This window comes from Pleurodeles waltl, chromosome 4_2, assembly GCF_031143425.1.
Source record: "Pleurodeles waltl isolate 20211129_DDA chromosome 4_2, aPleWal1.hap1.20221129, whole genome shotgun sequence".
Lineage (NCBI taxonomy): Eukaryota > Metazoa > Chordata > Amphibia > Caudata > Salamandridae > Pleurodeles > Pleurodeles waltl.
In genome coordinates this window covers 193,436,753-193,463,594 of record NC_090443.1, presented here as the reverse complement: position 1 = coordinate 193,463,594, position 26,842 = coordinate 193,436,753, and the positions used below count along the sequence as shown (strand labels likewise).

At 50.7% G+C, this 26,842-nt stretch overlaps 1 protein-coding gene across 2 annotated transcripts in view; it reads right to left on the bottom strand.

The window, feature by feature from the left end:
* LOC138292458 (5'-AMP-activated protein kinase subunit beta-2-like) overlaps window positions 1-26,842 on the bottom strand; it is a 1,223,251-nt gene that overhangs the window by 217,925 nt on the left and 978,484 nt on the right. For both annotated transcript variants that reach the window (XM_069231076.1, XM_069231075.1), the window contains one exon: window positions 12,783-12,916. In XM_069231076.1, the coding sequence (XP_069087177.1) occupies window positions 12,783-12,916 (134 nt within the window). The remainder of the gene's footprint in view (window positions 1-12,782; window positions 12,917-26,842) is intronic.

Genomic DNA, 26,842 nt, shown 5'->3' with positions numbered 1-26,842 from the left:
GAGCTCAGGGTCATGGTGGAGGAAATCGTCAGGGTAGAGCCACAGCTATTCGGATCACAGGTGCAGCACACCTCCATAGCTAGGAAGATGAAGCTATGGCACAGAATCGTAGACAGGGTCAATGCAGTGAGACAGCATCCAAGAACACGGGATGACATCAGGAAGAGGTGGAACGCCATACGGGGGAAGGTGCGTTCCGTGGTCTTAAGACACCAGATTGCAGTTCAGAGGACTGGCGGCAGACCCCCACCTCGTCCCCCACAACTAACAACATGGGAGGAGCAGTTCTTGGCTATACTGCATCCTGAGGGCCTCGCAGGAATAGCAGGAGGAATGGATTCTGGTAAGTCAAATCTTAACTATTACATCCCCCACCCTACCTGCATGCTATCACATACCCCACCCTCACCCTCACCCCCATCACTCCAAAACCTCACATATGTCCCACTATCACAACCCACACATCCCAATACCAGCCCTGCATGCAACACCAAAACATGGACACATATCACCAAAGCGTGTCCACTACAGATACCCACACAGATCCCCAAACCAAATATCACACAAGGTCCTAGACAAGAATGCAAGCACTGGAGTACAGGGTCACTCACCCATTGCACACGATGGCACACACAGATGCAATAATCATGCCTTTACACCCCTGCAGGACCCCTACCCAACATCACCGGACAGGAGGTTCCAGACATGTCCACTCCCCCCACAGAAGAGGCCCACAGTGATGACAGCAGCTCTGTCAAACTGGATCAAGATGACCAGCCCGGCCCATCTGGGACCTCGGGACAGTCAGTTCCCCTCACACTGGCACATGCCACCACAGAGCCACCCCCCTCAGGAAACACCAGCACAGTACCCATCCAGCGGGCCCATACCTCTGTCCCCAGGACACGTCAAGCAGCAGTGTGTCCACCACTACAGGGAACCAAGGCAAACCCACCAACCCAAGAAAATCAGGGACCTGGGGGCAGTGGCAGTGGGCACACGGTTCAGGGGACAGAGGAACAGGAAAACAGGGGAACTGGGAGGACTGCTGTGCGACAGGGGGAGGACAGGCCCAGGGAACCCACTCTCCACGAGGCCCTCTCCAGCATCATGGGAGCGTACCATCCTTTCCAGGAGACGATGGTGACAGTACTGGCCAAGTTTCAGGAGACCCAGCGGCTGCAGGAGGAACAGTATTTGGGGATCAGGGAGGAACTCAAGCCCATCAACACCACCCTGGTCACCATTGTAGGGGTGCTGAAGGACCTTGTGAAGACCAGGAGGGACACTATGGCACAGCAAGGGGCCCCTGACACTAGCCTGGATGATGAACAGCCCACCACCTCTGCTGGCGCTAGTGGACAGGAGGCACCGCCACAGGACCACGACACCAGCACCCCACCCACTGCAGATGGAGAACCACCATGCAAACGGTCCCTGAGATCCAGGACAAAGACAGAGAACAATGCGAAAACCCCCGCCAGGAAATGAGACCACCCTGAATGTCATCCTTCTGTCCCACTTCGTCACCCTGTCCATCACTCAACTGCCCTAGCTCCACTTCCTATGCCCCTTTGGACAATGCACCTGTGAAACAAATAGAGTGGACTCTGTCATGGACATTCCTCCACCATCACCCCTGCCCATTTTACAACCCCCTCTACTAATTTGCACTGAAATAAACACCCTTGAATCACAAAACAATCTCGAGTCAGTTGGTGCTTTCACAAATGTGTATTTGCAATAACTAAGGAAAATAGCAATGTCGATTGTATTGTCAACACAACATACCTATGTCACACACCTCTAGTCCATGAGGTAATATAGCAGAGGTCACACAGTGGGACCCACATCTGTGAAATGGAAAGGCAAAGTGACAAGTCAGGGTCCATATACTGGGTGAAAGTGACAGACATATGATAGGTCTAACAATTGTATGAGATCGTTCTTTGGTGAGTAGTAGAGAGAACCACCTGTCATATGGAGGCACCAGAACCTGGCCTTCAGGATGCCGAAGGTCCTTTTGATCACTCTCCTAGTTCGCCCATGGGCCTCATTGTAGTGTTCCTCTGCCCTTGTCCTGGGATTCCTCACTGGGGTCAGTAGCCATGACGGGTTGGGGTACCGAGAGTCACCAGCAAATGTCGAGGGACAACTGTTAGACACACACTAACCCTTAGGGACAATCCCAGACCCAGACAACTATTCAGACGGTATAGGGACTTGTCCTCACCTATTAGCCACACACGGTGCCTCAGGAGTTGCCCCATCACATAAGGGATGCTGCCATTCCTCAAAATTTAAGCGTCATGCACTGAGCCTGGAAACTTGGCATTCACATGCGAGATGTACTGGTCGGCCAAACACACCATCTGCACATTCATTGAATGGTAGCTCTTCCGGTTTCTGTACACCTGTTCACTCCTGCGGGGGGGTACCAATGCCACATGTCTCCCATCAATGGCACCTATGATGTTGGGGATATGTCCCAGGGCATAGAAGTCACCTTTGACTGTGGGCAAATCCTCCACCTGAGGGAAAACGATGTAGCTGCGCATGTGTTTCAGCAAGGCAGACAACACTCTGGACAACACGTTTGAGAACAAAGGCTGGGACATCCCTGATGCAATGGCCACTGTTGTTTGAAAAGACCCACTTGCCAGGAAATGGAGTACTGACAGGACCTGCACTAGAGGGGGGATTCCTGTGGGATGGTGGATAGCTGACATCAGGTCTGGCTCCAACTGGGCACACAGTTCCTGGATTGTGGCACGATCAAGTCTGTAAGTGATAAAGATGTGTCTGTCTTCCATTGTCGACAGGTCCACCAGCGGTCTGTACACCGGAGGATGCCGCCATCTCCTCACCTGCCCCAGCGGACATGCCCTATGAATGAGAACAGCGAGCAGAGAGTCAGCCAACACTGAGGTATTAAAAAAAATATTTATTGCACACATTTGTCAATCCGCAATGTGCCTGTCACTGTGTGTATGCAAGGCCTAGATAGGTGTGACGCATTTAGAATTAATGCCATGTGGCCCCCTGAAATGGTGGCTGCCTGACCAGTAAGGTGGGACAAGGGGATATGAGGTAACTGCTCTGGCGTTGTACACCGTCACGGTAGGCGGTCGAAGACCACGGCGCAATCCTGCATTGGTTAACATTGGACCCTATGGGTCCCAGGAACCAATGACTATGTACGCCGGCTGTGACCATTTTCTGTCTGTTCACTCACTTGATACCTGACCTTCGACAGGAGAGGACCTACACTGCAAGTGCTGCTGTGACCTCAGTCTGGAAGTGACAATGGCTCATGTGTCTGGGGAAAGGGCCCCTGCCTTCACATCGGGGGAGTTGGAGAAGTTGGTGGATGGGGTCCTCCCCCAGTACACACTACTCTACCGTCCTCCAGACAAACAGGTGAGTACACTGTGAGCATGCTGCTTGGGCAATGCCTGTTTGGAGTGGTGTGGATGGAAGATACATGGGGGGGACTGATGCCTGCATGAGCGGACAGTGAGAGTATGTGCGTCAGGGCAAGGGTGGGAACGTGGGTCAATGACTGTGACGGTCCGGACGGTTAAAGATTATCCTTTACCCCTGTACTATTCCTCTAGGTCAGCGCCTACAAGAAGAAGGATATTTGGCGTGCCATCGCCAAGGACATCCGGACCCTGGGGGTCCACCACAGATGGAGCACCCATTGCCGTAAAAGATGGGAGGACATTCGCCGCTGGAGCAAGAAGACGGCGGAGGCCCAGCTGGGGATGGCCTCCCAACGTGGGAGGGGTGCCCGTCGCACAATGACCCCCCTGATGTTCCAGATCCTGGCGGTGGCCTATCCGGAGATGGATGCGCGATTGAGGGCATCACAGCAGCCACAAGGGGGTGAGTACAGTCACATCCATCTGACTCTGCGCGCATTACGAGGTGTCTGGGTGGGGGAGGTGGGCTGTGGGTTCCCCTAGGCCAGGGCGAGTTTTGTAAGCAAGGTCCCTTAGTGAGGCAGCCTATGTGGCCCCACAACCCCACCAGTGGTAAGAGCCAACTACACCTAGTCAGGCTCCTGTGACTTCCATGTGTGCAGCAATCAGGCATAGGCCTTGTACCCCATGTCCCTGTTATTAATTAGGGACCTTTAAGTGCATGGCGTAGTGCAGAGGGCTGCTGTGTCTGTAGTGTCCGCCAACAGTAGCGGTATTACATGCACTGAACATGTCTTTCTTCTGTCTTTCCCCCTCCATTTTTGTGGTCTCCCTGTTCTTGTGTACATTAGCATCATCTGGCAGAGGAGCAGCGCCACCGGAGTAGGAGGGAGCTACATCCCACATGGTCCTGGAGGGCGAGACAACGGAGTCTGAAGCAACCAGTGGGACGGAGGGCGAGGGGAGCTCCACGGCGGGGACTGGAGGTGACATCAGCGACAGCGACTGTTCCTCTGATGGGAGCTCCCTTGCGGTGGCGGGCCCCTCTGTGCCCCCTGCATCAACAGGTACAGCCGCCACCCCCCCTACCAGCACCGCCCTCCCTGCAGCCCCTCAGCGTGTGTCCCATGGCCGCTCACACAGGAGGGTGGGCATCTCTGTCGCCCCAGGCACCTCAGGCCCCGTCCCAGTCAGCCCTGCTGCCCTCAGTGAGGAGGCTATTGACCTCCTGAGATCTGTCACTGTTGGGCAGTCTACCATTCTGAATGCCATCCAGGGTGTTGAGAGGCATTTGCAACAAACAAATGCATACCTGGAGGGCATTCATTCTGGCCAGGCAGCCCAACAGAGAGCATTTTAGGCTCTGGCCTCAGCACTGATGGCAGCCATTGTCCCTGTGTCCGGCCTCCCCCCTCCAACTTCCTCCACCCAGACCCAATCCCCTCTACCTCAGCCTATCCCAAGCACACCATCAGACCAGCATGCACACTCATCAACACACAAGGGTGTGGCAAACATAAGCACCACACATCCCACAGGCACTCACACAAGGATCATAGCCATGCACACATACCAACATTCACTGCCTCCACTGTGTCCCCCTCCTCCACGTCTCCCTCTTCCCTCCCTGTCTCGTCTCCACTCACACCTGCATGCACTACATCTTCAGCCACTACCTCCATCACCAGCACGCCCATCACCACACACCACTCACGTGCACTCACCAGCCCCACTATCATTCACACATCCCCTGTGTCCTCTACCAGTGTGTTTGTGAGCCCTCCTCCCAAAGTACACAAACGCAGCCACACACCCACCCAACAATCATCCACCTCACAACAGCCTCCAGCCCATGCACCTTCACCCAAAGTCTGCAAACGTACACCTCCTACAACCACTACCTCTTCCTCCACTCCCAAACCCCCTCCATCTACCCGTCCCACTGTGTCTAAAAAGCTTTTCCTATCTAATGTTGATCTCTTACCTACACCCCCCCGTCTGTCCCCTAGGGCCCGCCTTTCCAGGTCCCAACCCAGCACCTCAGCCACCACATCACCGGGCACAGTGGTGCCAGCAACTGCCGGCTTTTGGAGTGCGCCAAGCAACAGGGCTGCCAGTGTTTCACGAAGCGAAGGCAAGAACATTCTGCCACCTCCAAAAGTCATAAAGTTGCCCACATCCCGGAGGGAGAAGGCGAAAACACCTGCCACCAAGGGCTCAGGCAAAACAAAAGTGGATAGTGGCAAGACAGCTGCGCCACCATCCAAGTTGGGGAAGGGCTACAAATTCAAGGGCAGGTCCACGTCGACGCCAACCTGCGCGGCGGACAAGACCGCCACCAGCACCGCCACACGCACCGCCACCAGCACCGCAGTCACTGAGCCCGCCACCAGCGCCGCAGTTACTGAGCCCGCCACCAGCACCGCAGTCACTGAGCCCGCCACCAGCACCACAGTCACTGAGACTGCCACCAGCACCGCAGACACTGAGCGCGCCACCAGCACCGCAGTCGTTGAGCCCGCCACCAGCACCGCCGCCACAAAGACGGCTGCCAGCACCACCGCCACAAAGACCGCCGCCAGAACCGATGCCACAATGCCCACCAATGCCACAGATCCCACCGCCAGCACCGATGCCACAGAGCCCGCCGTCAGCACTGATGCCGCAGAGCCCACTGCCAGCACCGATGCCACAGAGTCCGCAGCAAGCACCGCCGCTACTGACACCGCCGCCAGCACCGATGCCACTGAGGCAGCCGCAAGCACCGCCGCTACTGACACCGCCGCCAGCACCGCCAGCGACCCCGCGACATCCTGACCCAGTGGCACCACCGCAGACATGGCTGCCATCCCCAGTGGTCAGTCGTCCGAGGCTGGTGGTCAGTTCCAGGAGTCTGGGCAGCTTGTATGTTGCACCACCGTCAGTGGAGTATCACATCCACTACCTCAGTCGTTGGCAAGATGAAGCACTCTGGGCACAAAGCCCCCTCCAGAACCAGTGGAGAGATACATCCACTACCTCAGTCCTTGGCAGGATGAAGCACTCTGGGCACAAAGCCCCCTCCAGAACCAGTGGATATTCACATCCACTACCTCAGTCCTTGGCAGGATGAAGCACTCTGGGCACAAAGCCCCTTCCAGAACCAGTGGAGACTGTTATCCACTTGAGAGACTGTGGCTTTGTACTCCCCAGGATAAAGCAGTGGTCAAACCACCCACTGGAGAGACTCGAGAGACTGTGGCTTTGCACTCCCCAGGATAGAGCAGTGGGCAAACCACCCACTGGAGAGATTTGAGAGACTGTGGCTTTGCACTCCCCAGGATAGAGCAGTGGGCAAACCACGCACTGGAGAGACTTAAGAGACTGGCTTTGCACTCTCCAGGATAGAGCAGTGGGAAAACCACCCATTGCAGAGACTTGAGAGACTGTGGCTTTGCACTCCCCAGGATAGAGCAGTGGGCAAACCACCCACTGGAGAGACTTGAGAGACTGTGGCTTTGCACTCCCCAGGATAAAGCAGTAGGCAAACCACCCACTGGAGAGATTCGAGAGACTGTGGCTTTGCACTCCCAAGCATAGAGCAGTGGGCAAATCACCCACTGGAGGGACTTGAGAGACTGTGCTGTCCACTCCCCAGGATAAAGCAGTGGGCAAACCACCCACTGGAAAGACTTGAGAGACTGTGGCTTTGCACTCCCCAGGATACATCAATGAGCATAGAGCCCCCTCGCGGAGCTGGTGTCGTGCACTCATCCGGCTGAGGTGTCCCCCTTGCCTTCCCCCTGAGGTGGCTGTTTCATTTCGATCGGATGCCACTGCAGTGCTCTCTCCGTTTGGAGTCTGGTATCGAGTGTGGGCCTCGCCCATGCATTTTGGGCCCAGTGGTCCATGGACTATGAATGGTGCACTATCAGGACTTGTGTAGTTGGTGTACATAATTGTTTATACTGTATTTCAAGTTTTGACTAATGGATTTTTATTTATTACAATCTTTCAACTCATTTCCTTTTGTCCTTGCGTTCTTCCAGGGGGGTGGGGGGTAAATGTAATGTTCTAGCATGTATTATAGTGTGTATGTTGTAGTGGGTGAGGGTGGGAGTGGGGGTTTTGCGTGTTGCGTGTGTGTGTCACTCTCTTTTCCCTCCCCCCCTCCTGTGTTGTAGGTGCAGTACTCACCGTGGTCGTCACCGCCGTCTTTCGTGCTCCTGGTAGAGGAGCAGGAATATTATCGCACGGAGTATTTGGAGTTCTGGCTCCATGTTGTCCTGGTTCCACGTGGAATGTGTAGAGGTGAGTGTTTTCCCTTCCAAGTCCCCTTTCCGCCGTGTTTTTGTTTGCGTTGGTTCCACCCCAGAAAAGGTGGCAGATTGACCTCTCATAATAGCGTGGGCAGTACATTGTCTTCTGCCTGTCTGTTGGCGGTGACCCCCAAGCTGTTTGTTTTTTACAGTCGTGGCTGTCGGGGTGTTAAAGTGGATGTCTATGTTGCCGGTTTCCGCCATGGTCGTGATTCCATTTTTTTTACCGCCGGCCTGTTGGCAGTCTTACCGCCGCTTTAACACTGACCGCCAGGGTTATAATGAGGGCCTGTTAGACTTTTCATCCTTGGTGTGGTCTCCCTTAACGTTTTGCCTCTGTTCCCCAGGTTATTGATGTGTGCTGGACTCTGATTTTGCTGTTTTTGCTACTCTGGGCACTTTACCACTGCTAACCAGTGCTAAAGTGCAAGTGCTCCTGTTTAAAATGTGTACGTAATTGGTTCTCCATGATTGCCATATTTGTTTTACTGTTAAGTCCCTAGTAAAGTGCACTAGAGGTGCCCAGGGCCTGTAAATCAAAATGTTACTAGTGGGCCTGCAGCACTGGTTGTGCCACCCACACAAGTAACCCTGTAATCATGTCTCAGACCTGTCTCAGACCTGTCACTGCAGTGTCTGTATGTGTATTTTTACACTGTAAATTCGACTTGGCAAGTGTACCCACTTGCCAGGCCTAAACCTTCCCTTTTCTTACATGTGAGACACCCCTAAGGTAGGTCCTAGGTAGCCCCAAGGGCAGGGTGCAGTGTATGGATAAGGTAGGACATATAGTAATGTGGTTTATATGTCCTGACAGTGAAATACTGCCAATTTCGTTTTTCACTGTTGCAAGGCCTGTCTCTCTCATAGGATAATATGGGGGCTACCTTTAAATATGATTAAAGTGTAGATTCCCCTAGAGAGTAGATGGACATGTGGAGTTAGGGGTCCCTGAACTCACAATTTAAAAATACATCTTTTAGTAAAGTTGATTTTAAGATTGTGTGTTTGAAAATGCCACTTTTAGAAAGTGAGCATTTTCTTGCTTAAACCATTCTGTGAGTCTGCCTTGTTTGTGGATTCCCTGACTGGGTCAGTTTGACAGTTGGGTTGTTTTTCACCTCACACTAGACAGTGACACAAAGGGACCTGGGGTTTAACGTGCATTTCCTGATTAGCCATCTCTGCTAGGAGGGGTGGAGTGGTCACTCTCATCTGAAAGGACTGTGCCTGCCTCTGACAATGCAGACTCCAACCCCCTGGTGTGTGTCTGAGGCCTTGCCTGGGCAAGGCAGGATTTCACAAGTAGGTGTGAGTCCCCTTTGAAGAAAGGTGACTTCAAAGACTAAAATGGGTGTAAGAAGGGCACCCAAATCTACAGACTTGAGAAACACTTCTGGAACCAAGAGGAACCTCTGCCTGGAGAAGAGCTGATAGCTGAGGAAGAAGTGCTGCCCTGCCTGTGACTGTGCTTTGTGGAGCTTTCCTGCAGTGCTGCTTCTGCCAGAGTAAGAGGGCAAAGACTGGGCTTTGTGTGCCTTTCATCTTGTGAAGAAATTTCCAAGGGCTTGATTTAGAACTTGCCACCTGTTGTTTGAAGTCTCAGGGACAGCAAAGACTTCTCTCTGCCAGCACCTGGAGTCTCTGGAGAGACTTCTGCTCTGACAAGTGGTGCCCTATCCAGTCCTTGGGCCCTTGAAAGGAAAGGTGGTGGAAATCCAAGGAAATCGACTTCGGACGACTCCGGACCGACGCCGCTGCTGAATCCGGTAGCGCCGCCTGAACCTGACGCCATGACCTCCGCTGGAACGAGACTCTCTTTGCAGGCCCGACGCCACTGCAGCCCCGCTAAAGTCCGCGACTCCGTGGAAGTCGCCGCACCACGTCGTGCCCGACGCCGTTCGAAGTGCACGGACTCAACGTTTCGCACAGACGCCGCGATCCCCGACTTCGCGCATCGGCTTGTTTTCACTCTTCACCAAAGGTACTGTACTTGGGGGTCTACACGACTCCGTGTCCAGCGCCACTGGTGTCGGCTTTTTGGGAACGGCTCCGTCACAACGCCGTGTTAACATCTCATCGAAGCATTTTTGTTTCTAAGCGCTATTTGCCAAAAGTATCTCAGAGGATACCCTCCCTTAGGAGGTAAGTAAAATACACAAAATATACACACAAACCAAAATCAGGTAAGTAAAACACTTAGAAAAGTAGTGCAAACACTGTAGAACACAATAGAATACAATAGGAGACAATAGACCTAGGGGCAACAAAAAACATATACTCCAAAAGTGGAATGCAACCCCAGGCCTAGTGTAGTGTGTACAGGGTCGCTGGGAGTGTAAGAAAACACTAAGGGTGTCCAAGATACCCCACCCCAAGACCCTGAAAAGTAGGAGTAAAGTTACTCCTCCCAGAAAGTAAAGTCGAGATAGGAGATTCTGCAAAGACAACAACTGACTGCAAAGCACTGAAGACGGATTCCTGGACCTGAGGACCTACAAAGGAAGGGGACCAAGTCCAAGAGTCACACAAGTGTCTGGGGGGACAGGAGCCCACTAAACCCCAGATGAAGGTGCAAAAGGGCTGCCTCAGGGTAGAAGAAGTCAAAGATTCTGCAACAACGGAAGGTGCCAGGAATTTCTCCTTTGATCAGAAGATGTCCCACGGCGTGCTGGAGGATGCAGAGTTGTTTCCACGCAGAAAGACTGCAAACAAGCCTTGCTAGCTGCAAGAGTCGCAGTTGAAGGTTTTGGGTGCTGCCAGGGCCGAGGAAGGACCAGGAGGTCACGCCTTGGAGGAGGAGACAGAGTGGTTTCTCAGCAACACAGAGAGCCCATGCAGAAGCGGGGAGCACCGCAGAAGCACCTGAACAGGCATTCAAGAAATCTGAGCAAGGCGGTCGTCTCAGCACAACCAAAGAGGGTCCCACGAAGTCGGAGGTCAACTCAGCGAGTTGGGCAATGCAGGACGGAGTGCTGGGGACCTGGGCTGTGCTGTGCACGAAGGAAGTCTTGCAAAAGTGCACAGAAGCCCTAGCAGCTGCAGATCATGCAGTACACAGGATTACTGTCTGGCGTGGGGAGACAAGGACTTACCTCCACCAAATTTGGACAGAAGGACCACTTCCAGGGACCACTCTCATCAATATGAGCGGGGACCCAGAGGACCAGTGATGCAGAAGTTTGGTGCCTGCATTAGCAGGGGGAAGATTCCGTCGACCCACCGGAGATTTATTCTTGGCTTCCAGTGCACAGTGAAGGCAGACGCCCTCAGAGCATGCACCACCAGGAAACAGTTGAGAAAGCCGGCAGGATTAGGCGCTACAATGTTGCTGGTAGTCTTCTTGCTACTTTGTTGCGGTTTTGCAGGCGTCCTGGAGCAGTCAGCGGTCGATCCGTGGCAGAAGTCGGAGACAGAAGTGCAAAGGAACTCTGGTGAGCTCATGCATTCGTTATCTGAAGAGAAACCCACAGGAGAGACCCTAAATACCCTCAGGAAGATTGGCTACCTAACCAGGTAAGCACCTATCAGGAGGGGTCTCTGACGTCACCTGCTGGCACTGGCCACTCAGAGGTCTCCATTGTGCCCTCACACCTCTGCATTCAAGATGGCAGAGGTCTGGGACGCACTGGAGGAGCTCTGGGCGCCACTACTGGGGTGGTGATGGACAGAGGAGTGGTCACTGCCCTTTCCTTTGTCCAGTTTCGCTCTAGAGAAGGGGCTGGGGGATCCCTGAACCGGTGTAGACTGGTTTATGCAAGGAGGGCACCATCTGTGCCCTTCAAAGCATTTCCAGAGGCCGGGAGAGCCTACTCCTCTCAGGCCCGTAACACCTATTTCCAAAGGGAGAGGATGTAACACCCTCTCTCAGAGGATATCCTTTGTTCTGCCTTCCTGGGACTGGGCTGCCCAGGCCCTAGGGGCGCAGAAACCTGTCTGAGGGTTGGCAGCAGAGGTAGCTGCAGAGAAAACCCCAGAGAGCTAGTTTGGCAGTACCCGGGGTCCATGCTGGAGCCCCTGTGATGCATGGGATTGTCCCCCCAATACCAGAATGGTATTGGGGGGTCAATTCCATGATCTTAGACATTTTACATGGCCATGTTCGGAGTTACCATTGTGAAGATGCACATAGGTATTGACCTATTTGTAGTTCACGTGTGTAATGGTGTCCCCACACTCACAAAGTCCGGGGAAATTGCCCTGAACAATGTGGGGGCACCTTGGCTAGAGCCAGGGTGCCCTCACATGTAGTAACTTTGCACCTAACCTTCACTAAGTGAGGGTTAGACATATAGGTGACTTATAAGTTACTTAAGTGCAGTGTAAAATGGCTGTGAAATAACGTGGACATTATTTCACTCAGGCTGCAGAGGCAGTTCTGTGTAAGAATTGTCTTAGCTCCCTATGGGTGGCAAAAGAAATGCTGCAGCCCATAGAGATCTCCTGGAACCCCAATATCCTGGGTACCCAGGAACCATATACTAGGGGATTATAAGGATGTTCCAGTGTGCCAATCAGAATTGGTAAAATTAGTCACTAGCCTGCAGTGACAATTTTAAAAGCAGAGAGAGCATAAACACTGAGGTTCTGGTTAGCAGAGCCTCAGTGATACAGTTAGGCAGCACACAGGGAACACATACAGGGCACACTTTATGAGCACTGGGGTCCTGGCTAGCAGGATCCCAGTGACACAGGCAAAAACAAACATACATACAAGTAAAAAATGGGGGTAGCATGCCAGGCAAGATGTTACTTTCCTACAGAGAGCACAAGCACTTTAGCACTAGTTAGCAGTGGTAAAGTGCACAGAGTCCTAACAAACAACAAAAATGAATTCAGCAAAATTTGAGACAAGCAGGCATACATTTTGGGGAAATACCACCCTAAGGCTGACAGGTCTAACACTACCAGTCTTCCTTCAATTCATTGTAAAAGTAAATATTGATTTACCTATATTATACCTGTGTTTTTTCACTGTATGGAAGGCACACGCCTGCTGTCCCAGATATCCTTAAATAATACTTCAATATAAAACCGAATAAAATAAATTACAACTTACTGAAATATTAGTGTCTTTATTGAGAATGACTTGAAGGAGATGAGGTGGGAGAATGGGTGGGGACTTGAAGCGCTCATCGGGTCTGAACTCGTACTTTTCTTGTACATAAACTCCTGGTGGAGAGCTGGACACATCTGAAAGCAACATAATAATCAAGCAAATGTTAATCCAATTTGGGAATTTCCTGAAATATTAATTAAACATATTATCCTAGACTAGAGCAAAGGTTGACAGTGCCAACTAGCTTCATTTCTCAAAACTTCCAGTCAAACTTCAAGCAGACAATTAAAGTTCCTTCTATTACTTGGTTTTACATAGACCACACAAGAATATATCTATCAAATAATCTTGCCTTAATAGTGGTGAACAAAAGCATTAACATGGGCATTCCCACATTAAAAACCGTGGAGAACTAGCGCAGTGAAATTTACTACATTTCAGTGCTATGTTCTGCAACTTCACTGCATCAAAAATGTAACACCTGGTCAGAGCAGGTGGTAAACTGACGCAGGGCTTTTTAACATGGGAGCCCTCCACGCATTGCTGGAGTAGTGTAATTTTCTTGACGCTAACTCAGCAATGTGTCAGTTTAGAGCCACGGATGAGTCTGAATTTCTGACACATCTGTGGAAATGGGTGTCATGGAGCACTGTATCATAAATACAGTGCTACCATGGCGTTGTTAAGGGGTCCAGGGCTTGCGCATGAGAACTGGTGCATCGATTCCAAAGAGTAAATGAGTCCTTATATTTTTTTTTATAACCAATTTGTATTCGTTTTCCAGCAGAGTAATAAAATGTTACATGCTGTTTCATCCCCTACACATCCAACCTCCCCCCTCCTTCCCTGTGAGTGAGGCTCATTTAGCATATACTGAACACCTACACAGTATCTTTTACTACTTCAGGCCCTTGACTACCAGTCCATTTAGACCAAACTTTCATATTTTCCGGGCATTTCCTTGCCTCATACATGGGCTTCTCCATCTGAACGCACTAGTCCACTCCCCTCCTCTACTGCAAAACTGAGGGTGTGGGGGGGGGGGCTGCTCCGCAGACAGGATTTTGCAATGCCCCTCTGTGCAACCATCAATGCTGTGCCTATAGAATGTTTGTCTGCTCGGGTGCCACCCATTCCCTCCATCACTCGCAATAAAACCATGATCGGAGGCAACTCCAAAGTTTGCCCCACCATCTTGGCTAGTGTTGACACTACCTGCTTCCAGTACTGTGCAATAATTGGTCAAGACCATACCATATGAAAGACGTCTGCCGGGGACTTGCTACATCGCCTGCACTTGGGTGAGGGTCTGAGCCCTGCACGGTGCATGCGGTTTGGGGTTAGATACGCACAGTGCAGGTAATATAATTGAACTAGCTTCAACTTGGTTGAAATGACAATCACTTGCTGTGCGATTGAACCATCCCTCCAGTCTTCCTCTTCCAGTGGCCCTACCCAGGCCTCCCATTTAGTTCGCAGAGGAAGAAGGGTCTCTGAGGCATTCAGCACAATCGAACAGTACATTTGGGAGATCCCCCCTTGCCTAGCACCCCAGTAGTACTTTTGCTTCCATGGGACTGAATTCTGGAAATGACGTAGCCTCAGGTATATGGGACCTCAATGCGTGTCTTAGCTGCAAATATTTGTGAAATTGCCTTGTTGAAGCTCCTGAAAGGATTGAATATGGTCCCCAACCCATACATCACCCAGCACAGTCATACCAATTGCGTCCCATCTGGAGAAGCCTTCCAGAGCACTCACCTCCCTCAACCAAGTCCCCACCCATAGCGGAGTCTGGAGTGTCAATGTCTTCCACCTCCGTGTGGCGCTGTGCCTCTCTCCACCCCCTGAAGACCATCCTTGTTACTTCCGGAATGTCCTGCGTGATTGGATCACCGTACATAATGCCTATGACGCGGGACATCCCCAGACCACGGATTTCCAGCCTGTAGGCAGGGTCTGCCCAGCCCTCTGTGAGCCATTCATTAAGAACTAGAACCTGAGTTGCCGAGTGATAATAAAATATATTGGACATTCCCAGTCCCCTCTCGTATGTGCTTTCCTGACAGACGTTACTGTTAAGGCAACGTCACTTGTCCAGTCAGAGAAAGGCAGTCGCCAGTGCACCCATCTTTCGAAACCACTGGGATGGTAATTGTATAGGAAGATTTTTAAGCATATAAAGAAAGAGTGGCAACACCAGCATCTTAAATAGGGCAATACGTCCCAAGACATTGAGGGGCAATGAATGCCACTTGCTCAAGTCTGCCTTAACTCTATAAACAAGTAGCATGACGTTAAGTGCCTATGTAAGGCAGGGTTCCAATGCTATTTTGAGCCCCAGATATGTGAACCTAAGCCGCCTTATGGGCAGTTCTGATTGCCAGTCTATTGCTTCCTGTGCTCCAGTCAACGGTACCAGTAGTGATTTCTTTGGATTAAGCATTAATCCAGACACTTCCGCGAACAATTTCAGGAGATAAAGGCTTCTGAGCCCACTCTTCGGCATGTTGGACAAGAAAAGTAGCACGTCATCTGCATATAATGCCACTCGATCTTCCACACCTTGCGGTCAGCACCAGCCCTTTATCAAAGTGTCTTCTAGGAGCAAGTGTGCTAATGGCTCGATGGCCATTGGAAAAAAGAAGAGGTGATAGCGGACATCCCTGTCTCGTCCCTCTACTCACAGGAAACACCTCAGACACTCTCCCATTAAACAGTACCCTGGTCGTTAGGCAGCAATATAGTAAGCCAACCATGCATCAGAACCTGTCACCCAATCCTGCTTTGGCTAGCACCTGCCTGAGATACTGCCAGTCGACAGTATCGAACTCCTTTTCAAAATCCACCAGCATTAATGCTAAGTGGCCCGGAAGGACATGCCTATGGGTTAGCATGACATTCAGCCACCTTACACAATGCCCTGTGCTACTTTTGGGCATAAAACCACATTGATCTGGGTGTATTACGTACCCAAGAACCTTCCGCAAGCGGGTTGCTAATATTGTAGCAAATATCTTCAACTCACCATTGATCAGTGATATAGGTCTGTAGTCTGCACAGGATAAAGGCGGGGGCTTTGTCTTGGGGAGAACCACTATAGTGGCCTGCTCTAACGCGTCTGGGAAGGCTCCCACTTCTACTGCCTCTACATATAGGTCGAGCAGCGGGGGTCCCAGAATCTCTTTATACCTGGAGTAGAACTCTTGTTAGGTAGCCGTCTGGCCCTGGAGTTTTCCCAGTCTTTAAAGCTGAAATGGCCTCTCCTATCTCTTCTAGGGAAACTGGGTCACCGAATGCCTTTCTCTCCTGGTCTGGAATTCTTGGCAAGGTCAGCTCGTCCAACAGTGGACTATCAATTTCCAACTGAGGCCTAGGAGTCACAGCGTATAACGCTGCATAGTACTGTGCAAATGAAGCCGCATCTCAACAGGGGTAACGCAAGACTTTACTGCCACATCTGCCATCTCTGGGACTACATGCCCCTCTATAGGCTTTGTGGCCAGACAGTATAGTGATTTGCTATTTTTATCTCCCCAACCATAGACCCTTGCTTGTGATGCACGCCATAGTTGCTTCACTGTCTCTAACAAGTTTGCCCTGATGTCATCTCTCACCAGCTTTAGAGTATGTGCTACCTCCCCCTGTCCTTCCCTTGCCAGGCAACTCTCCAGTTGAAGTGTCTTGGCCTCCAGGTGGACAATGTGGGCCTGCTTGTCCCTCTCTTGCACACAAAGACGGCTCTTGCCTTGGCTTCTAATCGTGGCTTTCCCTGCTTCCCATAGAACTGCATTACTGTGTACTGTTCTGCCATTCAATTCAAAGTATTGGACAATCTCTGCCTTAAATTTTTGTGTGTATTCCCGGTTTTGCAGTAGCCAGGCATTAAGGTGCCACACAGGACACTGCGATACTCAAGAGAATCTGGGTGTGGTCCGATATACCCTGAGCCAGGACTTGAATTTGTTTTTCCTTAGGGAGGTCGGCTGCTGGCATTAAGACCATATCAATGCGAGCCTGCGTATGGTGTGCTGCTGAGGTATGTGTGTTGAAATTGCCTTGTTGAAGCTCCTGAAAGGATTGAATATGGTCCCCAACCCATACATCACCCAGCACAGTCATACCAATTGCGTCCCATCTGGAGAAGCCTTCCAGAGCACTCACCTCCCTCAACCAAGTCCCCACCCATAGCGGAGTCTTGAGTGTCAATGTCTTCCACCTCCGTGTGGCGCTGTGCCTCTCTCCACCCCCTGAAGACCATCCTTGTTACTTCCGGAATGTCCTGCGTGATTGGATCACCGTACATAATGCCTATGACGCGGGACATCCCCAGACCACGGATTTCCAGCCTGTAGGCAGGGTCTGCCCAGCCCTCTGTGAGCCATTCATTAAGAACTAGAACCTGAGTTGCCGAGTGATAATAAAATATATTGGACATTCCCAGTCCCCTCTCGTATGTGCTTTCCTGACAGACGTTACTGTTAAGGGGACGTCACTTGTCCAGTCAGAGAAAGGTAGTCGCCAGCGCACCCATCTTTCGAAACCACTGGGATGGTAATTGTATAGGAAGATTTTTAAGCATATAAAGAAAGAGTGGCAACACCAGCATCTTAAATAGGGCAATACGTCCCAAGACATTGAGGGGCAATGAATGCCACTTGCTCAAGTCTGCCTTAACTCTATAAACAAGTAGCATGACGTTAAGTGCCTATGTAAGGCAGGGTTCCAATGCTATTTTGAGCCCCAGATATGTGAACCTAAGACGCCTTATGGGCAGTTCTGATTGCCAGTCTATTGCTTCCTGTGCTCCAGTCAACGGTACCAGTAGTGATTTCTTTGGATTAAGCATTAATCCAGACACTTCCGCGAACAATTTCAGGAGATAAAGGCTTCTGAGCCCACTCTCCGGCATGTTGGACAAGTACAGTAGCACGTCATCTGCATATAATGCCACTTGATCTTCCACACCTTGCGGCCAGCACCAGCCCTTTATCAAAGTGTCTTCTAGGAGCAAGTGTGCTAATGGCTCGATGGCCATTGGAAAAAAGAAGAGGTGATAGCGGACATCCCTGTCTCGTCCCTCTACTCACAGGAAACACCTCAGACACTCTCCCATTAAACAGTACCCTGGTCGTTAGGCAGCAATATAGTAAGCCAACCATGCATCAGAACCTGTCACCCAATCCTGCTTTGGCTAGCACCTGCCTGAGATACTGCCAGTCGACAGTATCGAACTCCTTTTAAAAATCCACCAGCATTAATGCTAAGTGGCCCGGAAGGACATGCCTATGGGTTAGCATGACATTCAGATGCCTTACACAATGCCCTGTGCTACATTTGGGCATAAAACCACATTGATCTGGGTGTATTACGTACCCAAGAACCTTCCGCAAGCGGGTTGCTAATATTGTAGCAAATATCTTCAACTCACCATTGATCAGTGATATAGGTCTTTAGTCTGCACAGAATAAAGGCGGGGGCTTTGTCTTGGGGAGAACCACTATAGTGGCCTGCTCTAACGCGTCTGGGAAGGCTCCCACTTCTACTGCCTCTACATATAGGTCGAGCAGCGGGGGTCCCAGAATCTCTTTATACCTGGAGTAGAACTCTTGTTAGGTAGCCGTCTGGCCCTGGAGTTTTCCCAGTCTTTAAAGCTGAAATGGCCTCTCCTATCTCTTCTAGGGAAACTGGGTCACCTAATGCCTTTCTCTCCTGGTCTGGAATTCTTGGCAAGGTCAGCTCGTCCAACAGTGGACTATCAATTTCCAACTAAGGCCTAGGAGTCACAGCGTATAACGCTGCATAGTACTGTGCAAATGAAGCTGCATCTCAACAGGGGTAACGCAAGACTTTCCTGCCACATCTGCCATCTCTGGGACTACATGCCCCTCTATAGGCTTTGTGGCCAGACAGTATAGTGATTTGCTATTTTTATCTCCCCAACCATAGACCCTTGCTTGTGATGCACGCCATAGTTGTTTCACTGTCTCTAACAAGTTTGCCCTGATGTCATCTCTCACCAGCTTCAGAGTATGTGCTACCTCCCCCTGTCCTTCCCTTGCCAGGCAACTCTCCAGTTGAAGTGTCTTGGCCTCCAGGTGGACAATGTGGGCCTGCTTGTCCCTCTCTTGCACACAAAGACGGCTCTTGGCTTGGCTTCTAATCGTGGCTTTCCCTGCTTCCCATTGAACTGCATTACTGTGTACCGTTCTGCCATTCAATTAAAAGTATTGGACAATCTCTGCCTTAAATTTTTGTGTGTAATCCCGGTTTTGCAGTAGCCAGGCATTAAGGTGCCACACGGGACACTGCGATACTCAAGAGAATCTGGGTGTGGTCCGATATACCCTGAGCCAGGACTTGAATTTGTTTTTCCTTAGGGAGGTCGGCTGCTGGCATTAAGACCATATCAATGCGAGCCTGCGTATGGTGTGCTGCTGAGGTATGTGTGTCCATTACTGGATCCATAACTGCGTTCATGGTGCCTCCAATGATTGTACTGCCCTGAGGCCTCTGGGCCACCACCCCGCCAGGTCCTCCAGAAAGTCTGCAAACGCCGTAGAAGGCGCATAGACACTCAGCAAATTCAAGAAGTAACCTCTCACCATGCCCGCTAGCACAACATATCTCCCCTTTAGATCCTGCCATGTTTGGTGCACCACCATGGGGAATCCCCTTCGCAGCACTATTGCAACTCCCCGGGATTTTCTTGCAAATCCTGCATGATAAACTCGATCAAACCTGTAGCACGCTCCAGGAAGGGATAGGAAGTGCCCAGTAAGTGTGTCTCTCTTGCAAGAATACAATGGAAGGATGGAGTCTCTGTGCATGGCGGAATACTTCTACCCTTTTAATCTTGTCAAGTAACCCGCTGACATTCCATGATACCACCTTAACTGATGCCATGTGGTGAGTTTAGAAGTATATTTATCTGACTTACTGTGTTCGGTTTCTCTTTGTGGATTAGCCTGTGTTCCTTCTGTTTCCCCCCTCGGGGTCTGCTTGTGTAACGTTGCAAACAAGTGCAAAGAAACTTTAACTGCACCATAACATTCGTGCAATCTAACATCCTCTTCCCGTTCCCAACTCCACCCCACCCTACACTTCCCCTCCCAACCAGAAGAAGCATCGTTCTCCCCATGTTACCCCCAACAAGGAACTAAAGCTCTCACAGGGTGGACTGGTGGACCCATCCATATTTTAGGATAAAATCTCCTACTGCTCTGCCAGCACATAAATAACGGCCCTTGTATGCCCCATTCACACTACTTGCATCTGACTCAGTCTTTCTTCATCTTGGTGGTGTGCTGTGCCTCCTTCTCTTTCTTGCTGGACAGAATATTAAGTCTCTTCTTGCAATAACTGCTGCCCAGAGGCTCCCAAACTCGGCAAGGGGGATGAAGACCCACCCCTATACCATCTCCTGCAGGTTCACGTCCTAGGTCTCTTCATCCGACCAGAGGTCTGCCCCAAGACCCGCTTTGGCGGAGTGTGGGGTCTAGGTCAGCCGCGGTATTACTGCCCTGCCGCAGACATCGCTCCTCCATCACCCACTCCCTAGCCGACTGGGCCCCATGTGCGCGTTCCACCACAAACCATGTGGTCAGTTTGTCCAACGACATCCATTCCTTCAGCCAGGTCTCTAAGAAGTCGCTCGCGTCCCCTCCACCCCTTCGGGAAAGCCCACAAACCTCAGGTTATTGCTTCTTCACCCATTTTCGGTGTCTTCAGCACTCTGTTGAAGTTCATGTGTTCTAGTAAGGAGAAGGTTGACCTTGGCTTTCAAGTCCACCACTTCATCCTCTACCACAGACACCCGGGTCTCCGCCTCCGTCGCTTGTGCGATGGTGCCCCGCAGGTCCTGGCGAAGTAGTGATACATCTATATGTATCTCCCCAATTTTATTTTCTACTGCCATTTGTGAAGTATGTATTGCCTGTAGGATTTAGTCTGTGTCCCCGGCACCTGCAGCCAGGGGTTCACCTCCATGTTCTCTTTGGGCACCCCAGGGTGTAGTGAACCTATGTATGCAGGACTGTGAGGTGGGCACCTTCGGTTGTTTGTCTTCCCCAGTGTGGATCTGCCTCCCTAGTAGCTGCTTTGTTGCACAAGGGTTCTCGATGTCCCAATACCAAGCTGCGCCGCTCCAAGCTCCAATGCTAAATTATTATCAGCTCACCTCGAGAGTGGTTGTATTTATTAGTACGCCACACCCGTCCCTTAAGGATTCTGGGGGTTATTCTAACTTTGGAGGAGGTGTTAATCCGTCCCAAAAGTGACGGAAAAGTGACGGATTTACCACCAGCCGTATTACGAGTCCATTATATCCTATGGAACTCGTAATACGGCTGGTGGTATATCCGTCACTTTACCGTCACTTTTGGGACGGATTAACACTCCTCCAAAGTTAGAATAACCCCCTCTGTCTTCAGTGCAAAGTTCGGGAGACGGCGGGACTCCTGCTTAGTGGCCTCCCATTGCCAAGGGGCATCCCCATAAGACCTCCTTTCAGGCAAGCTCTGCGGCTCCGCTCCGTCTGTCCTTCAGTAAGTATGCAGATACCTATTTCTCAGACATCCCTTCTCTCATCAGGCCTTTTTCCCATCCTTATCTGTGGATCTTTGGGCTTGCCCCCACCGCTCTGTGTGTCACACTGCCACCTACCTCGTTGGGTGTGCAGTGCTTTCCCCTGTCGCCAACTAGGCCTCACCTCTCTCCTTTTGGCTTTGCTTCTCCCCCTGGACCCGGAGGCCTCTCGCATGCTGGGGCCTCCAGAGTCTCACAGGCCTCTTCACTCCGGATCGTGTTTCCTTCCTGCTTCCACTCTGGTCAGCCGACCTCTAACTTGGGCCTCAGCGTGTCGCTCCCATAGACGCCAGGATCGGGCCTGTTACGGGTAATGCCAAAATCTCCCTACAATGCTCTTTGCTCTTTTTCCTCCGGGCCCTCCATCGTCACGTCCATCTCTGGCCAGCGGACCACGACTCCTCTCTCTCCCTTGCGTGGCTCTCCGTAGTCGGCCGGAGAGCCGCAGGACACGCACAGCCCTTCTCCTTCAGTCGGAGCTGCCAGAGGCTCCCGGGCTTGCTGTCACAGGCTGCAGAAGCACTCTCTGCAGGTCTCCTCCGCAGCCCAGCCTGTGCCATCAGTACGCAAGGACACCCGGAGCCGGGTCTGCAGCTCGTCACGCATGCCGGTCCAGCCCACCAGCCTTCACCGGGCACCGCCCAAGGCACAGGCTGCCACCATCTTGCGGGCTGCTGCGCTAGACCCAACAACCACCGCCTTTTTGGGGGATCCCAGTCTCGGGGTCACCTTCTCTCCCTGCCACCGCCTATCAGAGGGATGGCGACTTCAGGGCAGATACTTGCACCTTAAGGCTTCAGTTGGCCGCAGATGACAGAGGGGTCCGGAGCACTCTTAGAGTCCCTATATTTTTACAGAACATCGTCATCTAAGATATTTAACTAAAAGTACATTTATTTTATTGTATTCACCCATAAACCATTATCTTTCAAATTAAAAAAGCACAATGGATGTCAGTTGTGAGCTGAGATTTGCTATCGTCTTAAACTCATAGCTCTAGATTGAAGTGTGTGTGGGCGTTCAGAGTGGGAAAGAAAAGACAAAAGATCGCACACATGTTCACCAAGAGCATTGGCAAAGTTGTCAGAAAGACCAAAGTCTAAAAAGACTGTAGTGCCAGTGCTGGAGGAAACAAGGATGTCATGTTGGCTGACACAGCATTGTGTAAATCCAGAACTAACCTTTGGCCTCTTGCCAAGTGTAGGAAAGTACCCTCTTTTTGGCATGTTACTCCCAATTTCTCCTGATGTCAGTGTGTTTGACTGTGTTCACTGGGAGCCTGCTAAGCACCAACCTAGTGATTATGCTCTCTCTCCTCTAAATGTTGTCACTGCATACTGGTAACCCAGTATTTCACCCAAGATTGGCATCATAGTCCCCCCTTATAAGTCCCTAGTATATGGTACCTAGCTACCCAGGGCATTGGGGTTCCAGGGGATCCCTGTGGGCTGCAGCATCTCTTTTGCCACCCACAGGGAGCCCATGCAAAGACTTCTACAGGACTGCCATTGCAGCCTGTGTGAAATGATGCATACACCCTTTCATTGCCATTTACACTGCACCAGTCACTTATAAGTCACCCCTATTGCAGGCCTTCCAGCCCTGAAGGCAGGGTGCGGAGTACCTGTGTGTGAGAGCACCCCTGCACTAGTAGAGGTGCCCCCAAGGACCTCCAGGACCATTTTCCCGGACTTTGTGAGTGCGGAGACACCATTTTACACGTGCATTGGACATAGGTCACTACCTATGCCCAGCTCCTCAATGGTAATTCCGAATATGGCCATGTTTGGTATGCTTTTGCAAGCATTGGTTGTATGATTCCATGCACTTTGGGGGTTCCTTAGAGTACTGCCATTACAGCCTTCTGAGGTTTTCCAGGCAGCCCCAGCTGCTCCCACCTCACAGACAGGTTTCTGCCCTCCTGTTGCTCAAGCAGCTCGAGCCCAGGAAGGCAGAACAAAGGATTTCCTTTGGGAGAGGGGTGTTACTCCCTCTCCCTTTGGAAATAAGTGTTACAGGCTCGGGAGGGGTAGCCTCCCAGAGCCTCTGGAAATGCCTTGAAGGGCACAGATGGTGCCTTCCTTGCATAATCTAGTCTACACTGGTTTAGTGACCCCAGTCCCTACTCTGGCACAAAACTGGACAAAGGAAATCAGCAAATCAGACTGCATTCATCCATCCAGCGTGGGACATCTTCTGCACCAACCAGAAGCCTGCACCTGTCTTCTTGGCTGCAATACTGACTGTTGTTCCTCACTGGTGGTTCCTCTTTTGCACCTTCATCCGGGTTAGCAGGGGCTCCTGTTCTCCCTGGACTCTTCAGTGCTTCTTGGACTTGGTCCCCTTCTTCACAGGTCTTCAGTTCCAGGAATCCATTGTTGGTGTCTTGCAGTCTCTTCTGGTTCTTGCATAATCTTCTTTTGTTCTTTTGTGTTCTAGGAAAGTTACTGTGATTTACTCCTGCTTTCCTGCGCTCTGGGGTGGGTTCTTATAGGAAAGTACCCTCTTTTTGGCATTTTACCCCCAAGTTCTGCCTGATGTCAGTGTGTTTATCATTGTGTCACTCTGACCATGATAGTCAGGACCCCAGTGCTTATTGTATATGGCCTGCTTTTCAGTGTTTCACTGGTTTCTAAATTGTCACTGGAGTCCTGCTAATCAGCATAACTGGACCTTTTATAAGGTGTAAGTATCTTTGGCACCCACTACAAACTAGGCCGGCCTCCTACACTGGTGGTGCAGAGGTGGGATATGTACTTGCAATTGCCTTATCGCTCTCTCACCGGTGCTTTCCACAGGAAAGTGTACTCTGTACTTAGGGCTATACAAAAGCATACCTAGTAATTGCACTTGCATTCTAAAATTCTAAAAGTTAGATAAAGTAGGTATTTTCTTTCTTTTCACTTTATTCTAACTTTTCTACCACAATGTCTTCCTCTGAAGCCACCCTTAGGGTTATCAAAACCACTTAAGAAAACTTAAACTTTGAGGGGGCTCTGCTTGGAGAGAAGCCTAGAGATTGGTAAGAACACTAACAAAGATTTCCTTTTACATCTCCTTCTCAGGGATGACAAAGAACAGACTGCTCACAAGGTAGGTGAGGTAGAGGGGGATTCTGACCAGGTAGAATCAGAAGAGGGTCCTGAGGACGCAGGGGAGAGTCCTTCCCAAGATCTTCCTGTAGGAGGCTGGCCTGGTTTGTAGTGGGTACCTTGGGTACTTACACCTTATACCAAGTCCAGGTATCCCTTATTAGTGAATTGTAGTAGTGTTCTAGCAGCTTAGGCTGATAGAGGTAGCTATAGCTGAGCAGCTTAGGCTGAACTAGGAAACATGCAAAGCTCCTGCAATACCACTTATAGTTACATAGTACTTCTACACAAGTAAAGACAATACTCAGTGTTACCAAAAATAAAGGTAGTTTATTTGGGTGACACCAGGCCAAAAATATCTTAGAGGCAATACTCCCTTTGGAGGTAAGTATTATACACAATATATACACTAGACACCAAAATAAGGTAGGTAATTAGACATAGGATAGTGCAAACAATAGGAAATGCTATAGAATGCAACGGGAGAAAATAGGTATAGGGGCAACACAAACCATATACTAAGAAAGTGGAATGCAAACCACGAGCTCCCCCTAGACAAGTGTAGAGTGTAGAGAATCACTGGGAGAGTAAGAATATCTTAAAGGTAAGTAAATTACCCCACCCCTGAGCCCAGAAAAGCAGGAGTAAAGTACTGCAAGTTTCCTTAGGACACACTACAAGTCGTGATTAGAAATATTGGAAGAACCAAGCAAGACTGCAAACAACAAATGGTGGATTCCTGGACTTGAAGACCTGCAAAGAAAGGAGAGCAAGTCCAGAAGTTGAAAGAAGTTCCAGGAAGGACAGGAGCCCCTGCCAACCCAGAAGAGGGTGCAAAAGAAGAGTCCCAGGTTGGACGAAGATTGCAGAAATGCACCCAAGGAAGGTGTCAGCGAGTTCCTGCATGACCCACTGGATGTCCCACGAAGAGAAGGTGGATGCAGGCGAGTTTTGGCACTGGATTTCTCCAACAAGCCTTGGTTCCGGCAAAGTCATGATTTGAGTCAAAGTGGCTCTGGCTGGACACAGGAAGGACCTGGGGGCCTCCACTCTGTGTGAGAAGGAAGAGGGGGCTCTCAGCACTTGAGAGAGCCCTCTGGATACCAGACAGCACCCACAGGAGTCCCAGGAAATGGGGACAAAGGAGGTGCAAAACGCAGTTGGTGCAGCACTACTGCCGGAGAACAACTCAGCGAGTTGAGGGTCGCAGGATGGAGTGCTGGGAACCTGGGCCAGGCTGTGCATGAAGGAATTTTGCAAATAGTGCACAGAGACCTCAGGAGGTGAGGAAGACGCAGTACATAGGGGTACCATCGCTCTCTGGGAAGGCAAGGTCTTACCTCCTCCAAATTGCGTCAGCAGAACCTCAGGGCAGTCTGTGTTGAAGGGGCCACAGTAAAGAAAAGGGGAGTCCAGCCAATCGACTTCCTTAGAATGCCTATTCGTCGGTTAAGCAAGGTGTGGGAGAATCAAACCGGGGGGGCCTGGACCCTAAGCCTCCCAATAGTAATAGTCAAGATAATGCAGAGGTGATTCCCCACAAAATTTTTTTTAAACAACTCCTAAGTACATTACTTCAAAAGATTGTTTAATTACATTGTAAGGAGAAGGGGAGTTCCAGAAATATTTAGTCCATTTGAGGTAAAGACGAACTTGAAGTTGAAGTAATTTTCATTGATCAGCAAGTTGGATGCAAAATCAGATAGAAGTATACGTTGATGCAACAGCCAACACGTGTTTCGCCCCTTTGGCGCGTAAGCGGGGGCTTTCTCAAGGCTAATTCAGAGCATATTACACAAAACTTCAGACATTGAATTGTCACAGTTGTAGATAGAACCCTTATTCGGTGTTAAGGGAAAGAGAAAAGTGCCGGTAACTCGCCGGCGCGTCCCGCGGTAAATCGAGGTCTTACCTCCTCCAAATTGCGTCAGCAGAACCTCAGGGCAGTCTGTGTTGAAGGGGCCACCCTCTGTGTTCCAAGGAGCACGCTCGTTGCCAGGAGAGGAGTCCAAGGATACTGGTTGTCGTCTTGGAAGGTGCCTGCTGGAGCAGAGTACTGACTCCGTCAACCCACAGGAGATTATTTCTTAGGTCCTTCTGGTGCAGGATGAAGACAGGGAGTCCTCAGAGCGTGCACACTGTGGAAACTGTTGCAGTTGCTGACTTGGAGCTGAAGTTACAGAGGAAAAGTATCCCTTGTGGATACTTTCTTGCTGTTACAGCGGTTCCTCAAGCAGGCTGCGGTTGATCCGAGGTCAGAGGATGATGAAGAAGTTCCTGAAGGAAACTTGCAAGCAGAATCTGAAGAGAACCCACAGGGAAGACCCTAAATAGCCCTGAGAGAGGTATTGGCTACCTTATCAGGTATGGACCTATCAGGAC